The sequence below is a fragment of the Podarcis liolepis genome (assembly GCF_965112155.1).
Source record: "Podarcis liolepis genome assembly, chromosome: 6".
NCBI lineage: Eukaryota > Metazoa > Chordata > Lepidosauria > Squamata > Lacertidae > Podarcis > Podarcis liolepis.
The window spans coordinates 94,480,349-94,506,943 of record NC_139559.1 but is presented as its reverse complement, the minus strand read 5'-3'; the positions used below and the strand labels follow the sequence as shown (position 1 = coordinate 94,506,943).

General features: G+C 48.2%; 1 protein-coding gene across 3 annotated transcripts in view; it reads left to right on the top strand.

The window, feature by feature from the left end:
• The window catches only part of ASTN1 (astrotactin 1), a 211,587-nt gene that overhangs the window by 90,326 nt on the left and 94,666 nt on the right, over positions 1–26,595 (top strand). For 2 of the 3 annotated variants that reach the window (XM_083507036.1, XM_083507035.1), the window contains 5 exons: positions 1,349–1,522; positions 4,880–4,987; positions 19,269–19,418; positions 21,740–21,907; positions 25,975–26,059. In XM_083507036.1, the coding sequence (XP_083363162.1) occupies positions 1,349–1,522; positions 4,880–4,987; positions 19,269–19,418; positions 21,740–21,907; positions 25,975–26,059 (685 nt within the window). The remainder of the gene's footprint in view (positions 1–1,348; positions 1,523–4,879; positions 4,988–19,268; positions 19,419–21,739; positions 21,908–25,974; positions 26,060–26,595) is intronic. The other variant, XM_083507037.1, reaches the window with a different exon arrangement.

The following is a 26,595-nucleotide window of genomic DNA, read 5'->3' as shown; positions in this document are numbered from 1 at the left end:
TATGCCTATGAATGATGGTCCCCCCCTCTCTCTCTTTCTCATATTCCAATTGATTCCCATTTCCGCCGATTGATCCCCGAAGCTCTCACCCAGCGAAATTCGTGTGTAATTACGCTTTGCCATCCCTAATCCTGCCACTTCCACTGGGAAATCATGACAGTGCGTTTCTCCTCTCCAAACTTTCCCCGGCCCTTTGCCAGCCGGTGCAGCCCTTTTGGCTACGAGCTCTCCTCCTTCTCTGCCCGCTTCCGACCCCACCTCCCCGTCCAGCCTCCCTACCTCCTGAAAAAAGGCGCTGGCGCCGAGCAGGACACCCCCGCGGCCATCGGAGAGAGGCGGGGCCGAGGGAGGCAAGCCAATGGGCGAGGCGGGGGTAGGTGGCCACGGGGGCGGGCGCTGCCGCAGTCCTCGGGTGGGCAAGGTAGGAGCAGGCGGAGGCTGGCTGGCCGCTCTGACAATAGGGGCGGGCCGAGGGCACGACGGGGCTGGGCCCTCTGGACTCGCGCCCCCCCCAGATGTTGCGCCCGGTGCGGCCGGCACCCCTGGCACCCCCCACGCTACGCCACTGGGAATACTGCAGTTGTGGGAGAAAGAAATCAGAGGCATGTGAGCCTAGTTAGCTTCTGATGATTGCTCAGGAGCAGCTATCCAGGGCCTTTTTTTTGTACAGCAGATTCTGAGCAGGATCTGAGCTGCTAGCACTGATACATCTTAGATCCAGCAGGCATTTCTGTTATTTGCAATGGAAGGAAAATTGATTGGCACAATTGACAGCTTTCTTCCTATGGCAAATAGTCGGTATGTATACATTTATTTGTGTGTGTGTGTGTGTGTGAGAGAGAGAGAGAGAGAGAGAGAGATTTCTGGTTGGGATCATGGCTGGAACAAATGGCTAAAGCTACCCCCATAGTGCAGTTGCATTTTAAACTAACATCGAGTCTCATTTGGGCAGTGAGAAACTCCAGCCTCTGTAGCCATACCAATGTGTCAGTAGTTCAGATGTTAACAAGGGCCCAGGCTTTCTTCCCAGGGACTCTGTCCAGGGGTAATTCATACATCAATAAGAATCTGTAAGTAATTTAATAATACTTTAGCAAGCAAGGATCAAATAATCCCTTTGAACTTGTTTGCTGTTGGTTCTTTGGGAGATGCGAGTAGAGTTGGTCAGCTCTGATCATACAAATGGGTAGTTAACCGCATCGGGATCTTGCCCTTACTGCTCACTGGTGCACACCTGCAGATGATCCTGATGTTACTTCCTGGATTGCTGGAAATGAATACTTTCTCTTTCTTTCCTTCTCCTCCTTCTCTTGCCCTTTCTCCTTTTTTTGTCTCTCTTTCTCAAAAGTTTTTGCCTTAAATTCTTCCTGTTCAGGAAGTGACAATGCCAAGCTGTCCTTGATGAACAAGTATAAGGATAATATCATCGCCACCAGCCCCGTGGACTCCAACCATCAACAGGCTACGCTCCTGTCTCATACTTCCAGTAGCCAGCGCAAGCGGATCAGTAACAAGTCACGAGGTACCATCTAGAGCTTCCTTCTGGATCAGTTGGGGTGGGGTTGGGACAATCATGAAGGCGCATTCTGAGAAGAGCCCTGCTGGCGGCACTGGGCGAGATATTCCCATCTCCATGAGATAGGCCAGTTGCCCATTCTATCTGGGGTCACACTCCCATCAAAGGAGCAGGTATGTAGATTCTGGTTTGCTCCTGGTTCCATGTTTGTCACAGGTGTCCTCACTTGCTAAAGCTTTGGTTGGTACACCAACCCTGGCTGTTCCTGGACTGAGATAGCTAATAATAATAATAATAATAATAATAATAATAATAATAATAATAATAATTAATTAATTAATTATTCCCCAGCCACTCTGGGTGGCTTCCAAAAAAAATATATTACTCTAATACATCAAACATTAAATGCTTCCCTGAACAGGGCTGCCTTCAGATGTCTTCTAAAAGTCTGGTAGTTGTTGTTTTCCTTGACATCTGGTGGGAGGGCGTTCCACAGGGAGGGTGCCACTACCGAGAAGGCCCTCTGCCTGGTTCCCTGTAACTTGGCTTCTCGCAGTGAGGGAACCACCAGAAGGCCTTTGGAGCTGGACCTCAGTGTCCAGGTAGAACCACCCGGCTTGACCACCTGAGACTGGAGTTGTGCCAGGGTTTGTCCAGAAGCTGCAGCTAATGCAGCGTGTGGTAGCTAAGCTACTGGCTGGAGCAGCCTGCCATCAAAATGTTGTGCCGTGACTGAAGGAACTGCAGTGGCTGCCCATATGCTACCAGGCCAGGTTTAACTTTGCGCCAGTGTAAGTTCCTTCCAGTTGCTGCCGTCATTAGTGATCTCCCTCCATGCTCCTGAAGTTTCCTTCTGCTGTCGCCCACAGGGCTGCTTTTAGTGTGGTAGTACCATATGGTTCAAACACTTGCAGAAACCAGGAATTATGGTGACCAATATCATGAGAGTTCTTTTCAGGATAAACTAAAAAGAATGCTTTGATATTATTTCTTTTCACTTTGAAGCATTTATGTTATGGATTGCTTTTTCTCCACAAACCGGCTTCCAGGTAACTGTTTTTGAAATTTTCAATAAAGTTGGGGGGGGGGAACCCCACACACCAAAAAAACTAATGTCACATGGAACTCCCAGGTCGGGATAGGTTGGCAGGGACTGACTAAATATGTAGAGGCATAAAAAAGGGGAAAAAAACACCCGTTACTTTTAGCCTTGTCTTCATTGACTGGGACCCTGGGATAGATATGGACGTTGGCCACATAAGAATGCCGGAAAGACACAGACCCAGTCTCTCCACCCCCCCCTCTCCTCTACTCCTTCTAATGATGGCCATTTCACTAGTTAATAATAGCACTGACAGTGCTGTGCCAACTTATTAGATTCTGCCCCTAATTATGGTAGGCAAATAGAAAGAGCTTGTCATAATATCTGGGATGTATCTACATCTCTGCCTCTTCTTCTTTTAAGCACATCTCATTACTGGCTGTTATTGAATCATCTCTCTCAAGAAGTGCTTCCTCCCGCCCGCCCCATGTGGAGACAGGATCAGGTCTCTACATATTCCTTTACATCAGGGGTAGGGAACCTTTTTCAACTCGAGGGCCATAAGTTGCTGCTGCTGCTGTGCTGCTGCTATTATCCCTATTGAAGTGAGTCAAAGAAAGCAGTGCAGTAAAAATAATAGAAGAACAAATAGCAATTAAAAAGGCAGCATAGTATATCTGGAAGAGACTTAAATCAGGTAAGCAGAGGACCACAGCTCTTCATGGGGAACTTTCCAAGGGCTTGTTAGAGAGAGCACCGTTCTCTGTATGTGTATGTGTATGCAGTGGCGTAGCGTGGGTTGTCAGCACCCGGGGCAAGGCAAGTAATTTGCGCCCCCTAACCCGTGGATTTGTGCCCCCTAACCCTAACCCCCAGATGTTGCGCCCGGTGCAGCCGGCCCCCCCCCTGCACCCCCACGCTATGCCACTGTGTGTATGTGTATGTGTATGTGTATGTGTATGTGTGTGTGAGAGAGAGAGAGATAGAAAGAAATTACCCCTTTCCCCTTCCATCTAGTCATTTTCCAGCTGGGAACCATTGTTCCCAAGCTACTTTTCACCAGCAGAGAATAATAGAATTCTGGAAGGGATCCCCGAGGGTCATCTAGTCCAACCCCCTGCAATGCAGAAATCCTGCCCACAGCTAAGAAAAGAGGTAGAGTGGAGTTGTGGCACCTAAGGCGCAGGGACCAAATATGTCCCTCCAGGACTTTCTGTCTGGCCTCCTAAGGTTCCCTCCCCAACATCACCAGCCCTGCTCTACCCCGTCCTGAAACGCTTTCCCCTGTTGGGGGGGTGTTGTGCGCTTATGCCCCTTGCTTGCTTGGAGGCCACAGAATTGTAGAGTTGGAAGGAACTGCTAGGGTCATCTCGTCCATTGCTGGAAATGGAACTGCATCTGTAGAAACGTCTGATTTTTGTGTTGCTGGGGTGTAGCCCATTGTGCGAAGGCCATTGTTCTGACCACTTTTGCCTTGGGACTCTGCCTACTTCTGACATTGAGGCAACCCCTACAAGGTTCCTCACAAAGAACTGAGCTGAAAAAGGTCCCCTAACCCTATACAGGGATGCGGGTGGTGCTGTGTGTTAAACCACAGAGCCTAGGACTTGCCAATCAGAAGGTCGGCGGTTTGAATCCCCGCGATGGGGTGAGCTCCTGTTGCTCGGTCCCTGCTCCTGCCAACCTAGCAGTTCGAAAGCACGTCAAAGTGCAAGTAGATAAATAGGTACCCCTCCGGCGGGAAGGTAAACGGCGTTTCCATGCGATGCTCTGGTTAGCCAGAAGCGGCTTAGTTATGCTGGCCACATGACCCGGAAGCTATACACCGGCTCCCTCGGCCAATAAAGCGAGATGAGCGCCGCAACCCCAGAGTCGGCCACGACTGGACTTAATGGTCAGGGGTCCTTTTACCTTTACCTTATTAACCCTATATAGAAAGTCTGTGATGATTCTGTCCCCTTTTTCTTCACACACACACACACACACAGAGAGAGAGAGAGAGAGAGAGAGAGAGAGAGAGATTGAGGCACCTATCCTCCCAGTGTTATGATTTGCAGCCTTGCTTTAAAAACAACAACACACACCAAATGAACATGGTGGAAATCGAAACACAGGGCACTGTGTCATGGACCCCATGAAAGAATCCTCTTAAGCAGAATTCAGTGAAGTGCAGTCTTTAATTTCAGCAGGAGCCTTTGCAACCTATGATGAGAAAAGGAAGAAGTCTGTACTGTGATGATGTATGGTCTGGGCAATGGGGCACAAGAGGGCTCTTCTGGCTACAGTGAGCAGCTGGTTTCCTTTCTCTCTTTTCCGTGTAGCTGGCTCTGCATTTCTGAACCCTGAAGGGGATTCTGGGACAGAGGCAGACAACGATCCCCAGCTCACCTTCTACACAGATCCATCACGGAGCAGGCGGCGAAGTCGGGGTATGTGGCCACAACTGGGAGGGGGGAGAGGGCAAGCACAGTGGGCAAGGGGTAGAAGGGCATGTCAAACTGGAGACCCTTCAAGTCTAAGCTGCCCTAGCTGTGTGCCAGATCACATGCCTGATGTTGGTGAGCGCTAAGGATAGCGGGAGAATTCCATCTGAATGGCCAGTTCCTTAATGCTAGAGTTTCTCCAGCACATTCAGCATATAGGCTATGTTAGCTTTGGTTCATTTGCTAAGGGGGCGGGAGGCCTAAGTGAGCCGTCGTTTGTACCAAGCATTTAGCATGAATGCTTCCCTGCAGTGGAATGGATTCTCCTGTCTGCTGTTCCATTTCCTCACTTTGCCTCCCGTCTGCTAAAGCAGGAGACAGTGGCGTAGCGTGGGTTGTCAGCACCCGGGGCAAGGCAAGTAATTTGCGCCTCCTAACCCGTGGATTTGCGCCCCCTAATCCTAACCCCCAGGTGTTGCGCCTGGTACGGCCGGCCCCCCCTGCACCCCCCACGCTACGCCACTGGCAGGAGATGGCAAACCTGTAACCCTCCCAGATATAGTTGGGCTCCAACTCCCACCAGCCCTTGCCAGTGTTGCCAGTGCTCAAGGATAGTGGGAGTTTTCAGGGGGAAGGCACTTGGGAGTGTGTGTGGGGGGACGACGATGACACTCAGACACAGACCTGAAAACACATTTCTGTGCCCTAGGATGTGTCCTAGATTTCTCTGGAGAGCCAGTGTGGTGTAGTGGTTCAGAGCGGTAGCCTCATAATCTGGGGAACTGGGTTCGCGTCTCCGCTCCTCCACATGCAGCTGCTGGGTGACCTTGGGCCAGTCACACTTCTCTGAAGTCTCTCAGCCCCACTCACCTCACAGAGTGTTTGTTGTGGGGAGGGGAGGGAAAGGAGAACGTTAGCCGCTTTGAGACTCCTTTGGGTAGTGATAAAGCGGGATATCAAATCCCAACTCTTTTTCTTCTCTCGCCACCATTATGCTGCGTAGGGCTAGATTTCACTCATACAAGACTTGTGTGTTAAATGTTTTAAAAGACTGGTTTATGTACTGTACAGCCTTAGAAACATATTTATCTACTGTAACAAAGAGAGTCTACCATCACAAAGTCGATACTGTCAGATGGCTTCTAGTCTTAAGTTTTAAGGATTTTTCTTTTTCAAAATCGTATCTTCAATTTGCACCCTTCCCCATTCTTCTCATGCCAAACTCAAGGAAATCGACCCCTCCATGTTTTTTGCTTGACTAGCTCCACACCCACAATGGCTGCTTTGCAAAAACCAAGTCTGCAAGCAAGCTGTTCTTTTTGGCATTTGTGTGGGTTTGTTTGGGGCTGCGAGTTTTCTTCTTCTTTCTCTCTCCTCCCTCTGCCCCCTTCTCCACTCCTCAAAACACAGATTTATTCTTTTAAAAAAGCAAGCAAGCAAGCAAGCAAACAAACAAAAGCTATCCAGGAGAGTAAAATGCAACAAAGAAAGAAAAAGTAAAGGCACCGCTGCCTGCCAGATTTGCCAAGTTTCTATAGATGGATCTTTCCAGCTGGCAACATTTGCTCTTGTTCACTTCCAGCACGATTAGAGAGAAAAGGGTCCTTGTGAAAGTATTTCCTGTCCTCCTGCGCAAAGGAGGGGCAAGACAAAAAGCAGCAGAGCACAGCAGACATTCTGTCAAGGACAGCCCACCGGTAGGGATGGCAAATCATGGAATACCAATGAATATCCACGAGGGGCGGAAGCAGGAATGTGTGACAGCTAGCATTCTAGTCTCACACACAGGTGGTAGAACGCCCCATTTCTGGCATTGAGCCTCGTGTCTGCTCTCCTCTTGTCCCTCTGAATTTATTCCCCCTGAATTTTATGCTCCTCCCAACCCCATTCATATTTCCTTGGGAGTAAAGTAACGGTAGAGGACCCCTGGACAGTTAAGTCCAGTCAAACTTGACTATGGGGTGTGGCACATATAGAAATGCCATTTACCTTCCTGCCACAGCGGTACCTATTTATCTACTCCCGCTGGTGTGCTTTCGAACTGCTAGGTTGGCAGGAGCTGAGACAGAGCAACAGGAGCTCACCCCGTTGTGAGGATTTGAACTGCTGACCTTCTGATCAGCAAGCCCAAGAGGCTCAGTGGTTTAGACCACAGCGCCACTGCTCCCTTTCCTTGGAAGTAGGGTCTACTGAGTTAGAGTGGGACTTATTCCCAAGTGAAGAACTTTATGTTCACCTTCCCTCTGCTTCTAGGTTTTTCTCTTCATACCTCCTCCCCCTCATAATTTTTCTCACTGGTTGCACACTTCTTTCCTTCTGTTACCTTTTAACTTTGCGTTTCTCGTGCCTGACCCGCTTCCTTCTTACCTCTGTGCATTGCTTCTTGGAAGCAAGTCCCGAGGAGTCCGGTGGGACTTGCTCTGAAGTAACTGTGCACTGCATTCCATCTTTCTTGTCTTACAACCTTTTCTCCCCTCTTTGGGGTGTGCTCCTTACAGGTGGAGACTACTGCTCAGGAATGCTCAAGCGATTAGATATTTGTGAATTCCGATACAATGACCTGATACACCCAGAGGCATAGGAAGGGTGTGTGTGTGGGGGGGGGTTGCAGCCCACCCCTGGTGTCATCCTTGAGGAGATAACAAAATGGCATACTGCAGGGGGTGGCACTTACCGCGGGGCCTGACCTGCAGTGCGCCTGAGCCACACGTCTCTCCTGGGAGTGACACAGTGACTCGGCGCCCCATGCTGCCCAAAATGGCAGCATGGGGCTTGCGTCTGCCAGGTGGACTCCGTGGGCAGCTCGCCGTGGCACTCCCCCCCCCCCGCAGATCACCACAGCACCCCCCTGGATGGCCCCCCCACCGGGGTGGTTTGCCCCACCACCGCCTCTCTGGGTGCCGGAGCAGCTAGCTACACCCCTGCAGGGCCTTGCAGAGCCAGGCAGAGGCCCGGGCCAGGAAAATAATGTGGCCCCCCTTTTTTTACCCTGGGGATAACTGAAGTCTTATAAATAAGTAAGTATATAAATAATTTTCACAAACGTTATGCTGACAAATAATTGTATTTCAAGGCTTGAACAGTATCTGCATATAAAGACAAAATGGAAAATATAGATATATAATAGTGCTTTTGGCAAGGCCCCCTTTGGAATTGGAGGCCTGGGCCAAGTGGCCCATATGCCCCCCCCCCCTCTGTTTGGGCCTGCACCCCTGGATACACGTTCTTTGGATTTCAGACCTTCTCAGGATTTTTTTTAATGCCATATCCATTATATCTAAAATTGTGTATTTTGGGAGCTTTAGGAATAGGCCCCATTGGGGAGGAGGAGGAGGCGGCAAAGTGGGGTGGAAGTGAAAGAAGACTATGTAGCATAAGAGGAAGCAGGCAAGGCAGCCTGGAGAGCAAGGAGCAACGTTGAGCAGGAAGATTAAGGAGGCAGGGATGGTGGGAGGGAGCAGGGGAAGGAGAGGGCTGAGGGAAAGGAAGTGGTGAGAAAAAGGGAAGAAGGTAGCAACCCCCTAACTCCAGAGCAGGGGGAAGGGAGATGATGAGAGCAGAGGGAAGCTGTGCATTTAGACAGAAGTGTCCTTCAATAAGATAGAATCATAGAATTATAGGGTTGGAAGAGACAACAAGGGCCATCTAGTTCAGTGTTTCCCAACCTTTTTTGGGCAAAGGCACACTTGTTTCATGAAAAAAATCTCGAGGCACACCACCATTACAGCCCCGTGACGTCAGCGCGCAGCGTCACGCCGGGAGGTACATGAATTGCTAGCAAATTACATAATCACCTCCTTGAGGGCTGGCTCATCTTCTCTGAAGGCAGAACCCCATTAATTAACAGCACAGACTCACACCATAGCCAAGACGAGGGGGGAAAACCTCAGTCATGCAGAGTCATGCACATGTGGGGGCTAAATGAGGACGAAGACCGGGCAGAGAGCAGGGTTCAAATCACCCCACCTGGCCAGGACAATCCCTGGGTGCTCCCTTGGGCCACTCGCCTGACCCACCTCGCAGGGCTGTTGTTGCGAGGATAACACGGGGAGAACCACGCGCGCCCCCGGGAGCTCCTTGAAGGAAAAAGCGGGCGATGAATGCAATGCACGAAATATATGAGAGGCGACCAGGTTTTGCAGGTGAGGGGCCCCCGCCAGCCTCCGCTTCCAACACCCGGCGCAACGACGCCGAAGTTTCCCCCCGGGCTCGGCTCGGGGAGCAGCGCTGCTCCCCCCCGGCTCCCCTTCGCCCTCCCGGCTCTCTCTGCCGCCCACTGGGGACCCCCCTCACCTGCCAAGTCCGGAGCGCCGGTGGAAGTTGCATGCATGCATGCAGGGCGCCGCATTGCCATTGCATTGCACTGCACTCCATGCAACGCCTGCACGCATGCATTGCCTTGCACGCCCGCCAAGGGGTCTCCCCGCAGTCCGATGCGTCCCCTCCGGCGCGGATGCAGCATTGCAAAAATAAACACCCCCCCCCCGACGCAGCCCTACCTGGGGGGCAGCCTCCGCCGCTCCGCCTCCGCGGGGATCCCCGGGCTCCATCCTGCCACCCGATCTCCGCGGGGGCGCAGGCAGGCTGCGCGGGGTCTGCGCGGAAGAGGCCCTGCCCGCCCGGCCGCCGCCGCTGCGCTCATTCCATGGCCGGGAGAAGAGCGCTTCAAACAAAACGCCCGGCCCGCCAGGCCACGCTGGGAAACGTAGTTCGCGCACCCCGCGCGGGCGCGGAGCCCAAGGGCGAGGGGACTACGGATCCCGGCAGCCCCCGCGCCGGGGATGGAGGGGGAGAGGCCGGGTGCAGGGATGGAGGGACGGGTGGGCGAGCGAGTGAGTGAGTGGCAGCCGCCAAGCCTTTCCCGAGAGCCAGGAAGGGCCTCCCCGGAGGAGGAGGATGGAGGCGCAGAGCGGGAGGGAACCCCAGGGGTCATCTAGTGACGGCGCCCCAATCGAAAATTTGACTTAAAAAAAAAATCTTTCGAATTTTTTAATTTTTCCCGCGGCACACCAGGCAACATCTCGCGGCACACTAGTGTGCCACGGAACAGTGGTTGGGAAACACTGATCTAGTTAACCCCCTGCAATGCAGGTATCTTTTGCCCAGTGTGGGGCTCAAACTCACAGCCCTGAAATTAAGAGCTTCATGCTCTGCCCACTGAGCTATAGAGATGTGGTACCCAAACTTTCCACTCCTTCCCAGCCAGGAGTCTCTGACAATAAGAGGATGTCTGTGTTTCTGAGGACCCTTGTGGCTTTAGGCAGGATAACCTTGCCTGTGTACTTTGGTGCAGATTTTTATTACAAAATAACTGATTAGTGTGGAGACAGGACAGAGTGGACCATGCCATGGACTGGAAATATCTCCAGCAAGGATGGAGGGATCAAATACGGTGTTATTTTCTTTCCCTGTTGAAAAAGCAACCAGATGTGTCTCATATGATTACTAAATGGCGAGGAAATGGCGCCCAATACATGCTTAGTTGCAAAGAGTTTCCCAGTTACTGCTAGACCATCTTGGCTCTTCCCCAACTCCTGTGACGGTTACGAGTTATCTTTTCTCCCTGCAATCTTCCTCTCCACCAAGGCTAGCAAGTGGTTAATGGGGCATTTCTTCCACCCTCGTCATTCTGCTGCCCACCCAAACTCCAGCAAGTGCTTCTGGCCTTCCCCTTCCTCGGCGGATGAGCTGATGTGGAAAGAGTTTTCTCAGCACAAAATTTTGGAAAGCATTGCCCCTGAAAAATGTAGTTGTGAAAATCAGAATGCAAAGCTTAAATCATCTGAAGCCTTCCCCACCCCCACCCCTTTAAGAAGAGCTCCCAGCGGAGCCGACACAATCCATCATCTTTTCCAGACTGATAAACACATTTCTATGATAGATTTCTCTCTGCATGAGCTGTCTGGATGAGATCTCTGAAACCCAGGCTCTGTCTGTTCTGCTCGCATGTTGTGGATCCCTAAGGCAGCTAACTGCAGTGTCAAGGAGCCAGTTGTTACGGAGAAACCAAACCATGGAAAGGACTGGGAAGGGGAGTTGTGCATTAAATATTTAGAGAGTGCTCATCTCTTCCTTTGGACTAACATATTTTAAGGCCAGGTACTCAGTCCTGTTTCCCATGGTATTCCGCCATATTGAGGCCTCTTCAATCCAGTTGTTCGTGGACTGCCCCCAAGAAATTTCAGTAATCAGATTCTTCTTCTTTTGACTTCCCACAATATTTTTGCCCCACCTTCCCAAGTGGCAGAAATAGAGCTGATGGTGCCTCTTTCTTTATCCAGTTTTGTGAAAAAGAAAGAAAGAAAAGTGAATCAGTTTGTTCTCTCTCTGCTGCCTGGTAAGGGCAAAAGGGAAAGGAGTAAATGAATTTCCCCAAAGCAAAGAAAGGGGTACCCATTTCCTCCCCCTCTCTCCACCTCTCCTCACCTCCCCTTGCTTCTTACCAGACGGCAGCGAAGGGAACAAGCAGATCCCTTTTTCTGACACCCCCCCCCCAGCAATATTTCTATAGGTTGTCAAGCACAGCCAACAATTTATAGAAAAAGCTTTTGGGAGGGATTAGAAAAAGGGAATCGATCCATCATTCTTTCTCTTTCTCAACATCTGCCTTGTCAATATCTCTCTCCCCCCCCCAATCAGTTGACAATACAGTGACATCACGTCCTTCCTTCTAATTCCACTCCGTGCTCCGGTGCTGCTGCGTCCAGGGAAGCATTTTAGGGACTCGCAGGCAGCCAGAAAACATGCAGGTGGGAGAGAGAGAGGGGGGGCTGGCTTGGGGGGCTGGGTGGGGAAAAACTTTTGCCTTCCTTTCCTCCCTCACGTTAAACCCCTCTCCTGCATTCTTAGCCAGCTGCTTCTCTGCACACCCCTCTTGTGCTCCTTGTCCCTTCTCTGTTTTTCCTTCCCTCCCCACTTAAAACGTGGTTACAAAGCACGGATCCACATGGATCCTCAGGATCTTTGCATTGGGTCACGCCAAATTCACCATCAGATCACATTACATGTCCATGGCTACAGCCTGCACCAAAAAAATCACGCACCCACTGTTGCCTGGGGCTGCAATGGTGCAAAAATGTGGTTACAAAGCACGGATCCACATGGATCCTCAGGATCTTTGCATTGGGTCACCCCAAATTCACCATCAGATCACATAGCATGTCCATGGCTACAGCCTGCAACAAAAAAATCACGCACCCACTGTTGCCTGGGGCCACAATGGTGCAAAAACGTGGTTACAAAGCACAGATCCACAGGGATTCTCAGGATTTTTGCATTGGGTCACCCCAAATTCACCACCAGATCACATGTCTGTGGCCACAGCATGAGGCGCAAAAATGATACATCCACTGTTTCATTCAGAATCCCCCCCCCCCCGTTTTCCTCCTCTAAAAACGATGTGCGTGTTACGGTCAGGCGTGTGTTATAGAGCGAAAAATACGGTACTTTCTACTTCTTTACATTACCAACACTTATTTTCACTTGTTTTATACATTTTTGCCAATTTAACCGGTGTTAAATACCATATAGTTCTCTTTAAGTAAGGTACAAGCCGCAATTTTTATATCGTTCTTCCATAGTCTTTAAAAAACACTTGTAATGCGATAAACAATGTTTAAATTTGGAGGTAATTAGAGATAAAGATTTTATTGACATGCATGAATGTAGATAATACAAAGGAACCAAGGGAAGAAGTAGAGGGAAGTCCCACAATGTGGATTTAATATTGATTCTGTATGCAGCTGTTATAAATGTTTTATTTTATGGGGGGGTTTTAATGCAATGATTTTGGGTTTTTTTGGTGGAAATTAATAAAAATATTTTACTCTCAAAAAATGTTAATGTACACTCCATGAAATAGCAATAGACTGGTTGAATCTGACCAGAAATGTTGTTCTGAGCCATGAGTGATGGGAGCAGCTTACACTGCCTCTTCCTGGCCTTCGCCAGTATCAACCATCTTCCAAGCTTTAGGATCAGTTGGGGAGGCCATGTTGGTGGTTGTCCCAAATGGTGGTGACCTATGCCACTGGCTTCTCAGAAGCAGTCACTCATTTGTGGAATGCCCCCCCTTGAGAGTGTGGCGCGTCAATCTCCCTCGCTATTAACATTTAGAAGAAATTCAAAGACGTTCCTGTTTACCCAGGCATTGGCTGGCTGAAAGTTGTGTCCCTGGCAACCCTGAAATTGTTAGTTTGAGAGCAAATAATTGCTTTTTAGAAAGTTGCTTTAAACTGTTAGAACTTTTAATTGCATAAGTATTGATGTGTTTGCTTCCCTGGGCTCCTGGGGAGAAGGTGTAGTGTATATATCCAGTAAATAACAATAATACAAGTTTTCTACATTTTAGTTAGGTGGAGAATTCACAGCAAGCTTCTTGTGACTCAAGATCACTAGTACTTAGTTACTCTGCTGTAATCATCAATTTCGACCAGCATTTTATCATTCCTATAATTTGCAGATAAGGAGTTAAGCCTAAAGGAGTCCGGCTTGTCTAAAGCTACCCAGTATGCTCATGGCAGAAGAGATGCTCCAAAATGTGATTTTGCAATGCACATTCTCATTATTTCTGTACCTCACAATTACCTATAGCAGCTTTAGCAAGTTAGACAGCTCATCCCCCAGCCCCCTTTTAAAGGAACAAGATTTGTGTGTTTGGTACACATACCTTGTAGATACGCTCCTGTAATTCAGTGTTTCCCAACCACTGTTCCGTGGCACACTAGTGTGCCGCGAGATGTTGCCTGGTGTGCCGCGAGATGTTGCCTGGAGGGAGGCGGGCGAGTCCGGCGGCGAGAGGCGGGGTGGCGGCGGCGAGTAGCCAAGCCGCGCTCTCCTTCCTGCCTCGCTTTGCTGCCTCCTCCCCCCCCCACCCCCAAAGCTTGGAGGTTCCCCGGCAGGAAGGAGGGAACTTAATCCTCTCCAAGGGCTGTGGAAAACAGACATGCAAATGGGGGCTTGCCAGCTCTTCAAGCGCCGCCGGCTTTCTTCGGGAATTACCGCCCGCCGAGCCCGGTAACGCTGACAGGCCGAGCTGCGGGGCTTGGCAGCGCAGCCGGCAGAGTGTGGGAAAGGGCGGCCGCCACGCACCGGGCAAGGCGAGACTTGACGGGGAGGACACCGGCAGCAGCGCCCACCCCAAAACCCGCTCCGGGCAGGTAATTCACAGAGAGTGGACAGAAGGAAGCCTTAAAGGGCTTCAGCCTCCCAGAGTGGCGGGGAATAATAATAATAATAATAATGATAATAATAATAATAATAATAATAATAATAATAATAATAATAATAATAATAATAATAAAAAAATTGACAGGTGGTGTTTTTCTAGGTTAGGGGGTGGGGACTGTAATAACAAAAAAATCAGCTGTATATCAACCGCTGTTTTGCAATGAGGAATTGCAAATAAGGAAGATCAAAAGGAGAATGTTTTTTGGGGGGCACTCTCTTCCTCTTCCTCCTCCTCCTCTCGTTCTTGCTCCTCTTCCTGGCAAAAGGGCTGCTGAGACCCCTTCTCTCTTGGGTGCCGGTGGGTGCTGTGACGTTGACGCTGCTGTGGCAAGTGCCTTTACTTAGCAGAGTGCATTCCCCTTTACACAGGAGGGGAGGGAAAAAATTGAAACTTACACTTTCATGCGTCCCTCCCGGCATGATGCTGCGCGCTGACGTCACGGGGCTGTAATGGTGGTGTGCCTCGAGATTTTTTTCATCAAACAAGTGTGCCTTTGCCCAAAAAAGGTTGGGAAACACTGCTGTAATTGTTTATGCAAATGAGCTCTAAATGTTTTGGCCAGAGGTATAAGTGCTTTTGAGGATTAAACCTGCCTTTGTCAAATGGGGTCCCTGCTGTTCTTTGTAGTGACCGGCTTCCTATAGACAAAGAAACATTAACATACATGTTATTAGATGCCTTTAAGAAAGAAAATTATGTAGCAAATCATAAACAATGACTTTTTGCTGTCAAAGTAGCTTTAATTCAAAGCTACTTTTTCCTGCAATGGCTTCCCTGCTGTTCTACCGACATTGCTGAAAGCAGGAATATACATTTTTGTGAGCAAGGCAACAGCTGATTGGGTTAATTTGGCCCAGAAGGTTCCCAGCCCTTGTTGGGTGGCAGTTAGCTGTTGTCCATCTGGATGCCAAGCTGCCCTTTCAGAACTGGACCCATTTTGGGGAAGAAGTGATGGCGCATGGCACAACATGCGCAGCTTGTTGGGTTGGAAAGCCTTGCCTAGGCAGAAAGCTAACATCTGTGTTCTCAGTTCCCAACAAGTGGTTATCTTGAGAGCTGCAAAACCAGACCCTGGAAAATACCAGGGCAGTTTGAATCTATCTCTGAAACTGCTGCCAATTTGCCACTAACATTGGCCCCCGGCTAATACTTCAGCTGTCCAGAAAACGTGGCATCATCATAAATGGCCCCAAAATCATATTATCGTATCTGCTGATGTAACCATTAGTGTGATACCTCAACCGGCCATGCACTAAATTTGATTGGCCTCATCTGAGTACTAATGACAGAGCCAATGAAGTATAGAGGCTAAGTTTTGAGTTTGTATGTGGAGGATTCCAGTTCAGGCATCCACTCGGCTATTAGGCTTGCTGTGGGAGTGGGAGTGGGGAGCAGGGCAGCCACTGTTGTTATAATCACGTTCAGTTGTTCTTTCTAGTGTTTGACATGTACTCAATGCATTAGAATAAACCCAAATTCAGAAAAGTTCTCCCGTGTACAGTGAGACACCAACAAAAAGGAGCAGGAGGGGGAAGGAAATAGGGGGGGGGATAGAAAGAGACAAAGCAAAGAGGAATATGAAAACAGAACAAAACCAGTACTAACCCAGTAAGATTATGATAACCAGGGAAAAGAGAAAGTTTAAAGAAGAAAGGTAGACGTTTAAACATTAGGGAAATAAGAGTATTTTCTTACAGCTCTGCTGCAGCCAAGGAGACAGTGAGAGCACAGCAAGCTAAAACTGGAAGAACAAAAGTTTTGTGAATACTGTGAAATCCAAGTACAGGTGGCACAGAATCCATGCAGACAATTATAAACTGTGCAAGCTTTTCTTTCATAATTGTATGATGTGATAACAGAAGACAGCGAGCAAATAATAAAGAGGAGCAACATGATTTTGAACAAGAATAAAGCCAGCCACCTAGAAAGAGCAATTAACCATTCACAAGCAGAACTGAGACGGGAGGTGCAAGAAGGCAGCCTGGGAGATTGATCAGCAATGTTCCTCGAACCAGTAGGAGATGTGAACCAGCAGAGCCAAAGGCACACAGAACTTGTGTCTCCAGGAGGGATATTCTACAGACCCCCATGGCATGATGGTGTGCCAGGCAGGCACTTGATACCTTAAACAGCATCACTGCAGTGCCGGTGTTTGCACTGAGGCATAGAGTCTCGATGTTGGCAGTGGCAGAAACATCTGGGGGCGAGGCAAGGGTAGTGGTAAAGAGAGGAATGAGAGAAGCAAGAACTGCATCTAGCTCTCAGCTTAGCTTACAGATAGAGCCAGAGTGGTAGAGGCAGTCAGTTAATTTAATTTATTTATTTCCAAAGTTATCTTTTTTTACTCATTTGCTTGGAAACTAAACAATTCCAACTATTTTTTTTTAAAAAAATAAAACAGCTATTTTCAGTTTTTGCTATAAAAGTGAGCCTTCAAACAGGGACTAAAACTCACAGATAGTCTACACTGCTCATATCTCACAAGGCCTGGGGCAGGGCATCGAAAGCTGATAAACATGAGTGTTTGTCTGAAGCTTCAGGTTTTATTGTGCCAACCCTTCCCGCCTATCGAAATGTTTCCTCTGCCCTGCTGGGACATCATACCGGCTGTCAGAGATAGTGGATGGCAGGATGCCTTGATGCCCAGGGGAGTTGGAGAGAGGCTGCCACTCAAGAGTGCGTCTCTGAGACAGTGATAGATCCACTTTGCAGGGAGCACACAGGCTTGGTGGAGCACTCTGTGGCGTGCCATTAATTACCCCAGAGACCCTGATGTCTCCATCCTTCATCAATACAGTTTAGGGTACTCTTAGCTGACACTACTTTTGGAAATTACCCATCTCCTTTCCTAGAGCATCACATATGAGGCAAATGGTGAGGCAAAGGTTGTGCATTAGATGCTGTTTTCCCATCAAGATCCACAGGGCACACCCAAATCCTTGGGACCTCATTGACCACATCCTTCTCCCTTCGCTCTGCATTTCATCTAAGGGTCTGTGCACCTCTTTCTTTCTTTCTTTCTTTCTTTCTTTCTTTCTTTCTTTCTTTCTTTCTCTCTCTCTCTCTCTCTCTCTCTCTCTCTCTCTCTCTCTCTCTCTCTTTCTCTCTCTCTCTCTCTCCGCAGTCCCTTGCCTTGCTAACTTTCCACCATCCACTGGTTATTTCACCACAGGCAGTAGAAAACTGGGCTACTTGTGGTCCACAGGATGAATGGGTGGTTTTACCTGAAACCCAGGAGAGGGGCGAAAGGAGATCACTGCAATAACTTGACAGCACAATAAAAAAATTCCTTCCAGTAGCACCTTAAAGACCAACTAAGTTAGTTCTTGGTATGAGCTTTCGTGTGCATGCACACTTCTTCAGATACACTGAAACAGAAGTTGCCAGATCCACCCCTCCCCACCTTCTCACTATATAGAAGGATCTGGCAACTTCTGTTTCAGTGTATCTGAAGAAGTGTGCATGCACACGAAAGCTCATACCAAGAACTAACTTAGTTGGTCTTTAAGGTGCTACTGGAAGGAATTTTTTTTATTTTGACTATGGCAGACCAACACCTATCTGTAACTTGACAACACAAGTTAGCTTGAGAATGGCAGTCAATGGTGTTCATTATCTGGACAGACACATATAATAGGCTCCACTCTATGATCACAGGCCTTTGAGTGTTATCGGAGTGACATGGGATGAACCTCAGGTACAACAGCTCACTTGGTCATGCGGTCACATTTAAAGAAGACCAAAGCCAGGTGGCATTGGTATTGCACTTCTGTTGGAAGCCAGCAGGTCGATGACCAAGGAGGAATCCTCAGTAGCTCCCTACCTAACACACCCTGAGCGGGAAGAGGACAAGGAAGCAGGTGACTGACTCATCTCCCTGTCCTCTAGATTGAGGCAGACACAACTAGGTTGGCCATGCTGCTCTCTCAATCCAGACTCCGAAATAAGCCAGCCACAGAATGCAGTCAGCAGTCAGCTCTCTGGGCTTTCCTGCTCAGCTACTCTGCTTAACAGATGGATATATATTATTCAGTAACAATTTCCACATCTCCTCTAAAGCCTAATGTCTAATGGATTAGGGGCCCAGACTGATAAAGTGTGATGTAAATTGAGACCAGCACCCTCAACTTGCCATGGGGTGGGGCTGTGTACCTATACATTCTTCATCTGACCTTTCCATGATTCACATTGTGTGGCAATGTGCTTTCTGTTCAGTTCTGTTCCAGTGTCAAGGAGCTGTCGAGTGAACCCAGGTCATCCACAGGGCTGGCACACACGCGGAAGGCACAAAACACAGTTAGTTCTTTATTAACAGGAAATAACAACACAACAGAGTCCTCTGGTTCACGTTAATCCAGACGTTGCTGAAAATGACCACTAGGCCCGCCCTTCCCCCTCTGAGCCTTTCACTCTGCATCCCTCCCAAGCAGATGAAGGCTGCGTTGAGAGGGCAAGCTCTGCGCCTGTCTGGCCCATTGCTCAGCAACATGCAGGACTCTCCTTGAGTGTGGGGTGTCAGAGGGGTAGGAGAGTCAGCAGGACTGGGACTGTCCTGCTGGGTAGCAAGGGCAACCTCTGACTCCTCTCTGTTTGTGTCTGTACAGTGTGAGCACAGTGTCTCTCGGCCTCTAACCCTGTCCTGGGAGGACCATCTTTTCCTGACCACCCTTGATTGCTCAACCCCCCTGCTTCTCGTACCTGCCAGCTCATCCCTTTCCCAGACAGCTGCTCAGTGTCCCACCGCCATGATCCCGGGTCTAAGCCACCATCTTCTGTGTCCTCCCCGAGGGGCTCTTGGGTGGGTGGCTTCCACCACTCTTCCTCATCTGTCCCTGACATCCAGTTCAGATCAGAGGCTGTGCAAGTTCTCTCTCTAACCTTGTCTAGTTAAACAAAGAAAGAAATGTTAATTACATGCAGCTGCATTTGCCATGATGGCCAGGCTCATCTTCTGTTTTTAACTGATGTAGCTCTGAGTGTTGTGACCCATGGGTTTTCTCTGGGTCTATACTGTCACAATGACTTTATTTTCATCTCTCCTTTCCTTTGCCATTTTAGTAGGTTCACCAAGGAGTCCTGTTAGCAAGACTACCCTGACACTCATCAGCATCACCAGCTGTGTCATTGGCCTGGTCTGTGCCTCCCACGTCAACTGCCCGCTTGTGGTCAAGATAACATTGCATGTTCCAGAGCACCTCATCGCTGATGGTGAGCAACACTCTGTCACCCTGTTTCACTTCCTTCTGGATAAGTAAAAGGACCCCTGGATGGTCAAGTCCTGTTAAAGGCAACTATGGGATGTGGCACTCATCTCACTTTCAGGCCAAGGGAGCCTGCGTTTGTCCACAGTCAGCTTTCCAGGTCATGTGGCCAGCAGGACTAAACCACATCTGGCGCAACGGCACACCATGATGGAAACCAGAGTGCAAAGAAATGCCATTTACCTTCCCGAAGCAGTGAAACCTATTTATCTACTCGTTCTGGTATGCTATTGAACTGCTAGGTTGGCAGGAGCTGCCTCAGAGCAACAGGCGCTCACCCCCTTGTGCAGTGATACTTACGATAAGTTTCATAAACTGTGTATGCATGCGCCTTGATGATATCCCATTGACTACGTTGGCCTACTTGAAACCTGGTATTTCTGTGTCTGTCAGCTAGGGAAGGGAGGCAGCATGCAGAAACCATTGACACTCCACCCTGAGCATTGAATTACTGTGTGCACAAGCCCAATAACTTCTGCTGAAAAATCTATTGGCTATCTATGCCCTCCCAACAGGGCCAGGTTAATCTTTACAGTGTGCTAGTATACCACCATAGTGCCAGAGCCAGACTGGGATATTCCAGTGTGATAATTACAAATAATAAAGATTCAGACATGATGTTTGCACAGGAACATATATGGCCAAGGTCCTGTTGAGACTTTCAGGCTGTGAATGGAGACCACTAGTGGGCAGGAGGGACCAGGCTGACAACCCCTGTTCTTAGATGATAAACTCTGCATCTCAGCATGACCAGCATCTGCAGCCTTATAGTGCTGACTTTACACATTGTTGTAAGGATTACAGGGTGATTTCAGAGTGAAACATAAGTGAAACTTTGAATGCTTCAAACAGCTGTTTTAAATGCTGGATATTTGAATGTGGGAGCTGACCACTGCAGAGAATTTGCCTCTGTTGCCCTCTGTGTTTAGCTCCTTTTATTTTCCCCACAGCCCTCGTTGTGGGCCAGGATTTGAAAAAAAAATGATAGCTTTTTCAGTATAAGCAGGAGGACAGGAACAGCAAACTGTAACACCCAGATTGCTTTTGTGCTGAGAAAATATGGCTTGTTGGTCATAGACCCCCATATTTTAAATGCTGGTTCCAACTTCCCAGCCTGTAGGAACAAATGTTCTCCCCTGAAAATACTGAACTGGGTGCTTGTACCTTTGCCAAGCCTAGGCCCCCTCACCTTCTGCTGACAGATGGCTAGAGTGGAAAAAAAGGCATTGCAACACATGCCACACATAAGTAAGCTTATAAATGAACAGCCGAAAAGGGTTTTAGCTGAGGAACCCAGCACCCAACGCGACAATAGTGGCTGATGCAGTAACAGAGGTGTCTGGGCCATACTGTGGTGGGTGTATCTCACTGGACTGAAGGTTCATCTGATGCAAAAGAAACCAGTCCTGTCCCATATGACACTGGATTTTGGTAGAATGTTAGGTTAGAACCCTTCCCCCAGGCTAGCTCCTTTTCAATGTGATGCTGGGAGTTCTTGCTGATGGAAACACTTCCAGTCATGCCAGCCCCACCTGCAGTCTGAAGTGGAATGGTCTGCAGACAAAAGGAGCGGGACCAATGTGGGAGAGGGCAGGTTTCAAAGAGCAGTGATCTGGCTGGCTGCAGGCTGCCCAGAGAAGCACAACAGACAGGTAGCAACCGGTAGAGTGATCGGATTTATAGAAGCTGGCTTGTGAGAAGAAAATTGTCAGTGGGAGAGTTGGGACTGAATGGGTTTTGGCTTGAGGATCCCAGTTCGCTCCTGTGATTATTCCCATGGTAACTAGCTTCCTTCTATGCTTTCGTGTTTGACGGAGTTGCCTCCCCTTATTCTAGTTCCTCCAGGTCTTCTTTGCATTTATCTCAGCTGACCAGGTGAAAAGCTACACCTGCTGAAATCCCCTCTTCTGCACAGCTACCCAGTGTGTAGGAGGAGCCCTGCCTTCTTTGTCTCTTGGCCACCCAAGGGTGCCCAAAATCATTCTTGGGTTTGAACCTATGTTGCCTGGAACATTCATTCGTGCTATTAATCTCTTTTGCTTTCTCCTTGCCGTTAATCTTCATTAGGGATCTACCTGGGTTGCAAGAGAGGGAGAGACTCTCAGCAGATTTAAACCTCACATATGAAAATGCCCCTCTCAAAATCATTTATTTGTTGCATTCGTTTATTTATTGCATTACTTGTTTAATGAGTCAACATCTGCCTAATAATAATAATAATTAATCTTAAGAACACCCATTTTTTTCCAATTCCTGTGCACTTTCTAGGAAGCCGTTTTATCTTGCTAGAAGGCAGCCAGTTGGATGCCAGCGACTGGCTAAATCCTGCCCAGGTGATTCTTTTCTCCCAGCAAAACTCCAGTGGGCCCTGGGCATTGGACCTCTGCGCTCGACGGCTTCTGGACCCCTGTGAACATGAGTGTGACCCTGAAACTGGTAGGTGGGTGCTGTGAGAAGATGGGCATGTGTCTGTATGCACCTGTATCTCTCTCCCTGTATTTCTATATCTGGAGGATGGAGGGAGCTTGTCTATAAGTATCAGAGAGAACTGGGAGAGCTTTGCCAAGTCCCACAGGCTGCCAAACAAACATTGGCTGTAAAGTCCTTTCAACAAGGTTGCTTCTCCCTCGATTCCGCCTACATAGTGACAACAAAACTCAAAGAGACATACAAAGCTGCCTTCTACTGAATCTGACCGTTTGTCCATCCAGCCTAATACTGTTGACTTTGCTTGGCTACAGCTCTTTAAAATCTTCAGGCCCAAAGTCTTTGACAGCACCTTTTGCCAGAGATACTTTAACTGGAAATGCTGGAGATTGGGTCTCAAACTTTATTAATATATGCAAAATGTGCTAAATTAGGAGAGAGAGAAACTTGAGATCATTAAAACAACAACAACAAATCTCTTGAGTGTTCCAGGCTCCTCCTTGTAATTCTAAAGAGCTGAATCTGAGGCAAGTATGGATGAACCTCTCATTCTCTTATTTTCCCAATATTTAGTTTAGTTTGCCCCATTTTTTTTTACATTTTCAATTTTTAAAAAGTCTGCATGAAAATTCATATGCATTTTATGTGCATTTTACGTGTGCAATTTTGCTTAGTATACATATTTTTATAAGCAAATTTTCCCTAAAGGACACGGTTTTTTATATTCTCTTCACTAATACAGGCATTTTTGCATGTGCTTTTGCTAATGCATGCATTTCTTAATATAAGCATAATTAATTTTTTTTTTTGTATATGTGTTTGTTGTGGAAAGTTTTGATATCTTTCTTAATGGATAGCAGCATACAACTATGTTCATTCATAAATAAAATAAGCCGCCACCCTACATGGCTGGAGAGTTATATTGTTAAAGCCAGAGTAGTGTTCATTTTGAAGGAGAGCCGTGTTTTGTTTGGGGAAAGGTGAGTTTGGTACCTAAATGCTAATGAGACCAATTTCTGTCTGTCCGTCCCCAGGAGAGCAGGCAGCCCTCCTTGCTCTCAAGCATCTTTTGCACTCACTCCCCGTTCTTCTTCCCTTTGCAACCGTGACTCACTTGCCGTCCCTGCATTCCACTACAGAGCTGGCGTTCCATTTATTCACAGCCATCTGCCATGGCAGCTGCCAACCCTAGCAGGCCTCTGAGACAGAGAGCATCAAGCATCCTCCTAGGGGGGCCTTTTCCAAATTCACAGGTTTTTGTCAGTGCTCTGAAAAAACAACAACCCCACAATGTTTTTCTTTAAACAAAAGAGAAGAGCTTCTGTTGAGGCTTTTGTTCATTTGGCTGCAACCCGATTCGGGTGCTGTGAAGATCATGGCGGGTTGCCAAAAGGTTACCACTGGTTGCTTGAAGCAGGTCCAGGCTGAGCCACAAGACCTTCCACACACACAGGCCAGTGCCTGGTTCTTTGCTCTGTTAGCCACACACCAGCTTCTCCTGCTTCATTTGTTGCACCCCCAAGACAGAAGCTGTTGGGAATGACACCACAGACCCTTTACGGACTTACCCACACTTGCCTTTTCCACCACCCTTTCCAGGCACAGACTCACTCTTAAAAGCTCCGTGTCAGATCTTGGGGTTGTTGTTTTTTGGCCCCAGAGTGTTTCCCCAAAAACCCTCTCTAGTGCTCAATCGGAGCAAACATCAATCGGTTTGCTCCAATTGAGCTTTAAAGAACAGGCTTTCACAGGGAAAGCTCCAGAGCAAAACAAATTTTGTGCTTGGACATGGACCTTTAAGGCACAGACCATGCCTGCAAAAAAGTAGAGTGAACTCCTTAAAAATGGGAAGAAAAGTACCCCTGAGGGTGTGCAGAATGCCTTTACCTCATCACTGTGAACAAGAGCAGTGTTCCAAACTGAGAGCATTTGGGAAAATGTTGCCTGCAAGCATGTCTTTCGGCAGAGGCTTCAGTATAAGAGCTGCACCTACAGTCTGGAGAAAAACTCACAGCTGGTTTCTTGTACCTTTCTCTCCCTCTCCCTTGTTCCAGCAACCAGGGCTGGCCCAGGACATTTTGCCACTCATGGGGGCAACCCAAGCCTTTCTTTCCTTTTGCTTGAAAAACTTACCAGCCCAGTGGAAGAAGACACTTTTCTCTTTTTTAATGCTCATCCTAGTAGATAGTTTATCAGTGAATTAACGGATGGAGTGGAGAGTTGAACCTAGCCCTGGTCTTGCCCTGAATATTCCTGCCCTCTTATCTCCCACCTCTGTAAACCTTTGTTGCAGCTTGTCTGGCTTTTCCTTGCTCATTGAGCTGGAAGAAGCAAAGAGAACAGGAAAAAAGGAGGACAGCAGCAATCTTTAAACCAAAGAAAGGAGGTGAGCATCGAAAGATGCTGTAGAAAATAGTTAATTTGTTTGCAGAAGCAGTTGAGAAAGTGCTCTGCCAAAAGATAAAGGAACTTATTATTCAAGGGACAAGAAGTGACAGCCACATCTCACAAAGGGTATGATATGCTCAAAACACGTTAGGCAAGAAATTGGTCTGTTTCTGTAAAGAAGCAATTTTTCACAGGGCTCTTTGACATCCACCTCCTTTTAAGCGTCTGATTTTGCATTGAACACTGAGGCTTTTGAAAGGAAAGGGGTAGTTTTGGTGAAGAGGTGTTTAGAGGAACACATTTTATGCCTGCTTCTTTGCTTGTTTCAAATCACGCAACTTAAAGAATAACGGGATCAACAACTATCGTTTCTCTCATCTGCTTCATTGATGGGAATAAAAATTATGGAGGGTACCATATGTTCAAGCTGGGATGATATTTCTCAGAAAAGAATCTTGCCTGGAGATGAAATGCTGGTTTCCGATATAGACCTACCTTAGAGCTAATCAGGAAGAAAGGTCCTGCAATGCACCATTTAGAATCTGAGAGAGGTGTCTGAGTAAATATATTTGTTGATGTATTTTGGAAGCAGTTGTCAGCCCTGAGTAGCTTGGGGAACGAAGGGCTACAGTAAGCGAGAGTGCTGGATCCCCATTTAGCAGGCTGTGCCACCCAGTTTAGGGTAGGGGTGGGGAGCATTTCCTCGTGGGCGTGTGCATGCTGCTGGGCATGGACAGGCAGAGTCAGAGGCAAAAGTGTGTGTAGCAACAAGTACAGAAGACAAAGAGCTTTCTGTAGACACATCTCTCCACCTTCCAGGCAAGCCAGAGACATTGCCACCGTTCAGGGACACATTTCACCCAGGCAAAAGAACTCCAGAAGTGCACAGAGCAGGTCTAATAAGGGAGTGTGGCCTTAGGAGGGCGAGCAAGCCTGAAGGGCTTAATTCCCCCCCCCATGGGCTGAAGGCTCCCCCCACTGCTGGCTTAGGGAATCTCAGTTGGAGGCCCTGTGAGAAATTAGAGCCCAGTACTCCTTGTCTTAAGGGACATGGGTGGCGCTGTGGGTTAAACCACAGAGCCTAGAGCTTGCCGATCAGAAGGTCGGCAGTTTGAATCCCCGCGATGGGGTGAGCTCCCATTTCACAGTCCCAGCTCCTGCCCACCTAGCAGTTCGAAATCACGACAAAGTGTAAGTAGATGAATAGGTACCACTCCGGCGGGAAGGTAAACGGCGTTTCTGTGCACTGCTCTGGTTCGCCAGAAGCAGCTTAGTCCTGCTGGCCACATGACCCGGAAGCTGTACGCCGGCTCCCTCGGCCAATAAAGCGAGATGAGCGCCACAACCCCAGGGTCGTCCGTGACTGGACCTAATGGTCAGGGGTCCCTTTACCTTTACTCCTTGTCCTGGTTATTTTTCCTTTGTAGCAGGAGAATAGTGATCTAGTCATTGAACTAGTGACAGGGGAGTGACAATAAATGCAGCTGAAGACTTGCATAAAGTAGTATGATACTGGTCATTTTATTTCTGACTTCTTTCCTAAAAATTCCTGGCATGAAATTGGTCGTTTTCCACTGCTGCTACACACTTGAGTTGATGAGGTCCACCAGAAAAGCAAGGTCTCTGTCCCTGATACCCATACAGTTCGTTCATTATTTTCCTTCTCTTGTTTCTTCTTCTGCCTCCAGGCGAGTGCCTTTGCTACGAAGGTTACATGAAGGATCCAGTGCATAAACACCTTTGCATCAGGAACGAATGGGGCACAAACCAAGGGTAGGTGACTTTTACAGGTCTCCAGAATCATTGCAAACCCTGAATGGAGAGGGCAGCCCTGCATGCCTGCCACTTATGATTGCTGCAGTCTCTAGTGAATTGCTCAGTGCAGTGTCTGCTGCAACTTCTTGGGGTCGGTATCAGCGGATGAATTCCTTGCAACAATGCAGCCAGCAATATGCCCCTCCTGGCTCATTAAAGCTTGCCAAGGGACTATTATTTATTCTCTTTTTTCTTTTCTTTTTTGTGTTTTGTTAGTGTCTTTAGCTTGCTCAAGGCAGCCTAAAGCTACTTACAGCCAAAATATGACCAAATGGATCTAGGCTGTGGTCAACACATCCTTGTGGGAGGGAGTGATCCTGGGAAAAAGCAGTGATCCCAGCAACACCTGAAAAGCCCACTCTGGACCCACTGAGTTGGGACAGCTGCCACCCAGTCACAAATGAGAGTGTGGTGATGCAGCAGTTGCAAGTGCTGAAACAGATTAACTTGGTGCATTTTGAGAGGGGTACAGGCCTGATTATGGGAGTGAATTG